General features: G+C 53.6%; 1 protein-coding gene across 1 annotated transcript; it reads right to left on the reverse strand.

Moving 5' to 3' along the window:
* Nucleotides 1-1,751: 1,751 nt before the first annotated feature.
* On the reverse strand, nucleotides 1,752-7,625 carry CSF3 (colony stimulating factor 3). Its single transcript, XM_065422486.1, has 4 exons — nucleotides 7,421-7,625; nucleotides 5,283-5,390; nucleotides 4,230-4,376; nucleotides 1,752-3,760 (listed from the first exon to the last, which is right to left on the reverse strand). Exons 1-4 carry the CDS (start codon nucleotides 7,541-7,543, stop codon nucleotides 3,587-3,589), a joined length of 552 nt encoding a protein of 183 aa, XP_065278558.1. The 5' UTR covers nucleotides 7,544-7,625; the 3' UTR covers nucleotides 1,752-3,586.
* Between the last annotated feature and the right edge of the window lie 401 nt (nucleotides 7,626-8,026).

The following is an 8,026-nucleotide window of genomic DNA, read 5'->3' on the forward strand; positions in this document are numbered from 1 at the left end:
GCAGCTGCATCTTCTTCCTTTTGTCTTCAGTCCTGCTTCTTACCTCTGGAGTAACCTTTCTACAAACTGAAGCTCTGAACAAAGGACTGAATGACCCATCCAAGCTGTGGGTGGGTTCCAGAGGGAATTTCAAGTCGGCAAACTCACCAATACTGCTAAGAACCTGATCTGTGTGTGTATGTGACTGTTTTACCATTTAACGTCTCTTCTTTTTTCTTTATAATAAATCTTTAGTTTTAGACACTAAAGGATTGGCTGGCAGCCTGGTATTTTGGGTAAGATCCAAACCTATAGTGACCTGGTAACAGGGCTGATCCTTTGGGGTCAGAAGAACACTTTGTATACGTAAGCAGAGTTTTTTAATCACTTCTCTCTGTGCTGGACCTAGGTGCTGATTGGGAGGCAGAGAACTGGAATGCAATAAGGGGGCTGTGTGATAACCAGTGCGGGGGATCAGAAGCACAGTGTGTGGCTGGTTGGGGAGTTTAACATCAGTGGTACCCACCAGTCTTGGGAGGATCTGCTCTCCCTTTTGCAGCCTGCCCTGACCGCGGCATTTCCAGTGCGGGCTGCCCTAGGCACTCTGGGTCTGGCCCCACTCGTATCTGGTCCGAGTGCTGCGGCGGCCATCATTCTCCTCGCCCGTTGCTTTGCCCTTGTCTCCCCTCTCTTTGCATCCCACGCTGGCTTCCCCTTCTCCATCGCATCAAACAATCGCTGCTTGTCTTCAGTCAAGGCCCTTCACAGCCTCCCCCCGTCTCATTCGCCATCCAGCTATCGACTGCCCCCTCCGATCAGCCTCCGTCACCCACTTGTTCTCTTTTCAAACTAGCACCCGTGTGCTTTCTTCCCTGCTGCCCCTGGCGCTTGGGCAGGGCTCCCGATCGAGATCCACCTTCAAATCCCCCCGCAAAACTCTCCGAGGCCTCCAGGTCTACAAAAACTGGGCGAGGCCGCTGTGGCTAAGCTCACTACCTGCCATGCTGACCAGCATGGTCTCCCTGGTTCCTTGTACTCCCCTGGCTGTCTCCATCTCTTGTCTTGTACTTAGATTGTCAGCTCTCTAGGGCTGGGATGGTTTTGTTCGGTGTCTGGACAGTGCTCCAGATATAGAGAGCCCTTGTCCGAGCAGATGCCCCAAGCGCAGGGGTGTTCAGGAGGGGGACAAGGATTTGGGGTACTGCAGAGGATGTGGGAAAGATTCTTCTCCCCTTCAAGTGCTCCTTGGTCTGGTGACAGCTTTCCCCTCCCTGCTCCTGAGATGATGTATCTCCCTAGGGTCCTTGAGCTGTTGAATTGCCTTCCATGTGGGCTGGAGCTGGAGCTCCTGCTCTCCCTGAAGCTTTGGGTATGAACTTTTTCAAAGGAGCTGAAGATATTCGGTGCCAAAATCCCACTGGGGGCTGGCACCAACTCCTTGGTCCCCTTTGAAAATCCCCATCTAGCTGGGTAATGGGCTGAAGGGTTAAACGGCTCTGACCTTCTAACAGGCCTTGCGTCTCTTGCTTTGGTTAAGCTCAGGTGCAGTTTGCGTTTAATATTAGATTAATTCTCCATGGCTGGGCTGGATGGGCCTGTGGGCTGGCATGAAGCTGTGCACTTTGAACAAGTAAAGAGAACTATTAACGAACCGCGTGGGGGCCTCTCTGCTGTCATCCTAGATAAGGGACTGGTTTATTTCTGGTTAAAAGTGTTAGCGCGTAGGACCGCGCCTCCTGATACATTCAGCCAAACATACATGTTTTAGAAAGTACCAAAATATTTTTAATTCTTTGTTTTAAATAAAAATATAAATCGATTTGGTCTGAGCCATGCCCAGACACAGTAATAAATACAACACATTGAAATATAAACCAGTTCAAGACAATTACAAAATATCCCACTCTGCTGGGCATTTTGCCAAGTTAATAGGCAAAACTCCAGAATTTGTCAATGAAGATCTTGCATTTGTTTTTTTTTAATTAAATTCCAACCATTCAAGAATGGACATTCTTCATCTGGATCATCTGGCGAGGTAGAATTGCACAGTCTCCGCTAATCTAGTACAATGTGATTCATATCGAAATGCACGGGGGCTGTCTGTCGGTGACCGCTTTGAAGCATATGGGCAATGCCAATCCCTCCAGCCCAGTTCACACTGGTTGGATTCAGAGTAGCTGGAATTTGAGTCTGGTAGGATTCAGGTTTGAGCCATTCTCGGCAAAAAATCATTTGAAATGAAAGGAGCGATGACAGTTAATAGTAAAAATGAAGATGTAAATCATTAAGTTAAATTATAATAAATAAAATCAGTTTGACATGAATGTAAATCTCATGGGTGAACGAGGAGGAACAGTGGATTGTGCATTTGAAAAATATAAATATATAAAAATAATATAAGAAAAGTTTCAGAAAAGCTGGTTTTCTGGGAGGGTGAGCTGGAAACCTCAGAAACTCATAGACTTTAAGGTCAGAAGGGACCATTATGATCATCTAGTCTGACCTGCACAATGCAGGCCACAGAATCTCACCCACCCACTCCTGGAACAAACCCCTAACCTATGCCTGAGTTATTGAAGTCCTCAACTCGTGGTTTAAAGACCTCAAGGTGCAGAGAATCCTCCAGCAAGTGACCCGTGCCCCACGCTGCAGAGGAAGGCGAAAAACCTCCAGGGCCTCTGCCAATCTCCCCTGGAGGAAAACCTCCCTGTCATTCAATGAGAAGGGCTAGGCATAAGCAGTACCCTAGCCAAGGACTTTGCTAATTCAGGAGCCTGCTGTGCCGTCCTACTCCCCCAGATCCCACGGGGAGCTGGGCCAGGAGCTTTTGGCTACCAAAGAGCAAACCCCCCGGTACTGGAGACGCTCGTTTGTTTAAATATTAAACAGTAACTCCATTGCACGCACATGTAAAAATGCACAACCAGCAGCCCAGGCCCTGCTCCCGGATTTGCTGATGCTGCAAAACATTCAGTGATGATGCCCGTGGGTCATTATAAAGGGAATGGAGTTTGACTTTAAAAACATACCATAGACCAGTTGCACTTAAATACGTCTGCCAACTGCTTCCAAACCCCTATAAATATATTAAATAGTGATAAATATTAAATAAGCCGGGCAGGGTTTGCATTGGGGCTGCGTGTGTGGATGCACCAACCAGTGGTGAAGCTCACGAATGAGAAATAAATAACCTTTAAATAACACAGGGTGACCAGATATCCTGATTTTGTAGGGACAGTGCCAGTATTTGGGGCACCTATTACCCCCACCCCTGTCCTGATTTTTCAAACTTGCTATCTGGTCACCCTAAAAGAGAACCATGCCCAGCCTCAAACCCCGGGGAATAGTAAACGGGTTTGGGGCAGGGTTTGCCATTGACCCCGAGAGGGAGGGGCAGCTGCTGCTGATGCCCCAGTCCAATAGTTAAGAGCCTTGGTTGTTGCTTTGCAGAGTGGAGGTGGTGGGGGGAATAAGGGAGAATCCAGGCTGGATGAGCAGAGCATCCTCCGGCTGGGAGACACCCCCCGTAAAACTCCCCCTTAGATCTCAAAGCCCGGAGCCCCTCCCCAAGGCATGGGACTTCTCAGGCGCCAACCCCCGCGCCCCTTCACACCAGCGTGAGGTGGCGGAGGGCCCGCAAGGACGTCTCCAGGAAGCGCTTGAAGTTGGCGAGGATGATGAATCCGCCGGCTTGTTTGTCGAAGTCGGACGAGAGGCTGGGGAGGGTGCCCTGGCCCTCGGCCTTGGGGTACGTCACCGTGTTCAGACCCAGATCCTCCATCTAAAGGAGCGGGAGACAGCAAGCAGCATGAGCAGGAGCCCAGTGGAGCCAGCGCCTGACGCACCCGGGGAAGCTTGGGCTTGCTCTGAGACAACCAGGCTCTGGCTCGGGCCCTTCGTGCTGGCGAAAGGAGCCCGAAGCCTCAATCTAGGCACAGGTCAGGGCCAGCATGGGGGTGAGCTCCCCGCACCCTGGGAGGCCCCGCTGTGAGGCTGAGGGCGGGTCGCTCTCCCCGTCCCATTCAATCCTGCACAAGCACGTCGGGCCCAGGAACGCAGCAGGGCTATGGCAAGCAGGGATTGGCTTCACCTTTGCTGCCAGGCCCTGCCCTGGCTGGCTCCCCGCCTGAGCCACTTGATCTGGGTGAAGGCCGCCAGGATTCTGGCTGCCCCCAGGGGCCCCTCTCCCCCCTCCCCCCGAGGGCCTGGTCCCACCCACCGGGGGAGCAGGAGCAAGCGGAGCGGTGTACCTGCTGCTGGATGTTAGTGGACAGGTTTGAGACGTCCAGCTGGAGGGCATCCACTAGGCTGGAGTGAGCCGGCAGGAGCTGGAGGAGGAGGGCGAGGTGGCCGTGGTAGATTTGGAGCCCGTCCCGGATCTGGCTGAAGCAGGCATCCTGTGGGCACGAGAAGGAAGGAGTTGAGAGAGGAGGCCGGAGCGGGGACGCTAGCGCTTTAGTGACCCGATTGGCATCAAGTTTCCTGTGCAGCGTCTATCCCAGCGAAACACCTTGGCTGTGGTGACTGTGCAGCACGGAAGGGGTTAACTGTAACTGCAGTGGGCCAGCTGTTCCCTTTCCCCCCGAGGGGTCGGAGCTTCCCCTGGGGTTCCTTCCTTGCCGGGGCCCTCGAGCAGGGCTGGAAAACGTGACCATCGAGCTCAAGACCCTGCAAGGACCGGAGACTCCCCCCAGCCCCGGCTGACAGATCCGTGAAGCTCAGCGAGGCAGCACGGACCTGGGCCTCTCCCTCCCTCACGGCTGGGCCGGCGCTGGGGATCACCAAGGCCGGGAAGTGCTGAGTTACAGCAGCGTTTGCCAGGGCTGTGAGGAAGCCTCCCCCTCTTTCTAGCTAGCTGCCCCCACCCGGCTATTTTGGGCTGGACTATTCTTAGGGTTGGGTTTATCAGCCAGGCCCTGGCCTGGGAAGGCTTCGGATGTAGCCGAGAGGCGTTTGGGTTCTGGGAAGCTGGCAGAGGAACAGGGTTGAAGTGGTTCCATTGTTCTTGTTTTGGAGAAGGCTGCCGTGGCTGGAGAGAAGCCAAAGCTGAGAACCAGCAGCTCATTGTAGGAGTGCCTTTCCTTCGCCCCCGGGCCGGGAAGCACCGCGGCGTGCTGCTCCCTAACCCTTTCGGAGCTGATCCTCACTCCTGCCCCAGGCACAGACCTGCTGCTGGAGTCAGTCCGACCCTGCGGCTGCCACCGCTGTCAGTGGGAGCAAGCTGGGGCCCTTAGGACGCAGCCCACAGATCGCTCCCGCCGCCCCGCCCCGACCTTGCTGTAGTCCCGTTCGGTCAGACTCACCACTTGGAAGGTCTTGCTGTGACACAGATCCAGCGGGGCCTGGGAAATGCCCAGTTTCTGCTTGACAAGCATCAGCTCCTCCTCGTTGCAGAGCTGGAGGGTCGTGCACTGAGGTGGGATGAGAAGCAAAGGTACAGTCAGGAGGTGGGAATTATAAGCCAAGTATTGCCTCGGCGACAGCTAGCGATTGCTGTTCCGGGACCCCAGTCTAGGCCGAGAATGCGATGGCCGGGGTGGGTTCCAGACACCAGCCCCAACCCTGCAAACACTCCTGGGAGTAACTTTACCCACTGAAGTCAAATGCAAAGTTCTACACTTAGGGAGGGGGGAAAAAAATCCAATGCACAACTGCAGAATGGGGATCTAGGCAGTGGTCTGAAAAGGATCTGGGGGGTGAGTCACAGATTGAATATGAGTCAACAGTGTGATGCTGTTATGAAAAAGGCTAATCCCCTTCGAGGTGTATTAACAGGAGCATTGTATGTAAGACACGGGAGGGGACTGTCCTATTCTGCTCTGCGTAAGGCTTCAGATGTATTAAGGATTGTTATAAAGACAACAGGGATCAATTGTTCTCCGTGTCCACTGAAGATAGGACAAGAAGTAACGGGCTTAATCTGCAGCAAGGGAGATTTAGGTGAGATATTAGGAAAAACTTTCCAACCATCAGGGTAGCTAAGCTCTGAAACAGGCTTCCCAGGGAGGTTGTGGAATCCGCATCATTGGAGGTTTTTAAGCACAGGTTGGACCAACACCTGTCATGGATGGTCTGGGTTTGCTTGGTCCTGCCCGGAGTCCCTTCCAGCCCTGCCTTTCTCGGATTCCGTTAGTCTCGCCTGCCTTTTCCCAAGCACTGTTTTTCTGTTTTCATTTTTGCATTGTCCTTTCCTTTGGCACAACCCCGGGAATAGCAGGAAAGGAGAGGGACTCAGTGCTGCACATTGGCTGGCGTGGTCGTGCGAGACTTTGGAAACTGGACCAAAGCAAACAAATCCACTGGCTATGTGAATAAGACTGGCTGCCCCACAGGGTTAAAATACTGACAAGCGCGAGCTGTAATCTCCAGGAAACATGCCCATTCGGATCCCCCGGGCCAGCGGGCTGGCCAGCGTCTGCCTCCCAATTTAACACCATCAGTGCGAAAAACTTTTCTGGCCCAAATCCTAAGGGCCCGATCCTGCAAACGCCTCGGTGTGGGAGTAACACTGAATAAACAGGGCTGCTCGCCTGAGGAAGGAGACCTGCAGAAGTGCATGAGGATCAGGCCAAACAAACTGCAGTCCAAAGCAGGAGGAGGATTCACCGTCCTCAAATCCGCTCTCTGCCTGCATCAGGCAGGGGCAGAGTGACCAGAAGGGGAAGGCTGCAGTTTGCACTGGCTGAGTGGACAGATCCTCTACCTAGCGGCTGGGTAAATTGTCAGGCTGGTCCCTGAGAAGACACTTGTTCAGCAGCCTGCAACTCCTCTGGGAGGGATGGGTCCCTGTTTCTGGTTCTTGCTTTGAGAGAGGCGAAGACACACAGTTCCTCTTGCTCCTGTTGTGTGTTTCCTGCCGGGGGTTGAAGTTTGCTAAGTTTGCTGGATCAGGAGGGCCCTTGTCTGTGACCCTCCCAACTGGAGGTAATGGGGACCTGGTCAGGTGTCTGTCCCTGGGGAAGATCAGCACAGCTTCACGCTGCTCTACAGCAAGGGGTCTGACGCCGCGGAGTGATCTCCCAATCCGTCTCGTCCTGCTGCGAAGTCCTACCGCCCAGCCCAAGTCATAGCTGCTGGGGAAGCCTGTCTGTCTGGGAGCCTGGGGCTGAGATCCTCAGCAGAGATGAAGCCTCCGGATCAGAATGTCAGGGCCCCACCCCTGAGTGCTCAGGGCCCGGCTGCTGGCATCCTCCCTTGTTACAGTTTAACCCACTGCGCAGCTCTCCCCTGAGTCCCCTCCAGCCAGGCTGCAGCCCCCAGCATCACTGCTGAGCGAGAGACCCCAAATCGCCAGGGAGGCGTGTAGCTGCAGCTTTCTCGTCAGATGTCAAGAAGCCCCTTTGTGCAGGTCATAGATGAACCTCTGAGTGCGTTGCATGGCCCACCCCAGACCTCTGCTGCCCTCCATGCCTCTCCCCCTGGTTCGTGTCGAGCAACTCACCACAAGCTCCTGCACCTGGGCGACGTCCCCTTTGATTTTGCGGATGTATTCCAGGTCCTTCTGCAGGAATTGCTGGAAATCCTGATCCCCGGAGAACTCTGTCAGGGGAGCTGCGTGCAGCATGGTGCACCCCAAACACAGCACAGTGCTGACTAGCAGTGGCAGAACAGCTGGAGGCGAAGGAAGGAGAGAGAGGAGCAGAGTCAGGCAGGTAAGTGCAGAGGAATCCAGCTGTGGCTGGAGATACAGAGCGGGAGAAACGCCCCCTCTCTGTGTTCAGAGGAGATAGTAGGGTTAGTCCAGAAGCCCCAACTGAGGTTGGGGGCCCTGTATGCTGGGCACTGCACATACACCTAGTGAGAGACAGGCCATGCCCAGGAGAACTTCCAGTGGAAACTGTTCTCATGTAAGTATCACCCCAAAGTGTGTTGGTTCCCCCAATCTCTGCCCAAGGAGCTTAGTCTAAAGAAACACAATCTAGACATTAAAGCTTTTAGAGTTAAAGTTAGAATGAGACTTTGATTTAAATCCCCTCTGCTTTCAGCTGCTCATAACTCAGAATTTTTTGTAGCGAGGCAAACTCACCCATAACATGCAGTAAGTAAA

This window comes from Emys orbicularis, chromosome 25 (genome assembly GCF_028017835.1).
Source record: "Emys orbicularis isolate rEmyOrb1 chromosome 25, rEmyOrb1.hap1, whole genome shotgun sequence".
NCBI classification, from domain to species: Eukaryota; Metazoa; Chordata; order Testudines; family Emydidae; genus Emys; species Emys orbicularis.

Excerpts from the sequence above, each read along its gene's own strand:
- CSF3 (XM_065422486.1), bottom strand. The coding sequence starts at position 7,543 with ATGCTGCACGCAGCTCCCCTGACAGAGTTCTCCGGGGATCAGGATTTC. Across the intron at positions 5,391-7,420 it reads CCCAGGTGCAGGAGCTTGTG|TGCACGACCCTCCAGCTCTG; the intron begins GTGAGTTGCTCG and ends ATCCCACCTCAG. Across the intron at positions 4,377-5,282 it reads ACAGCAAGACCTTCCAAGTG|GATGCCTGCTTCAGCCAGAT; the intron begins GTGAGTCTGACC and ends TCGTGCCCACAG.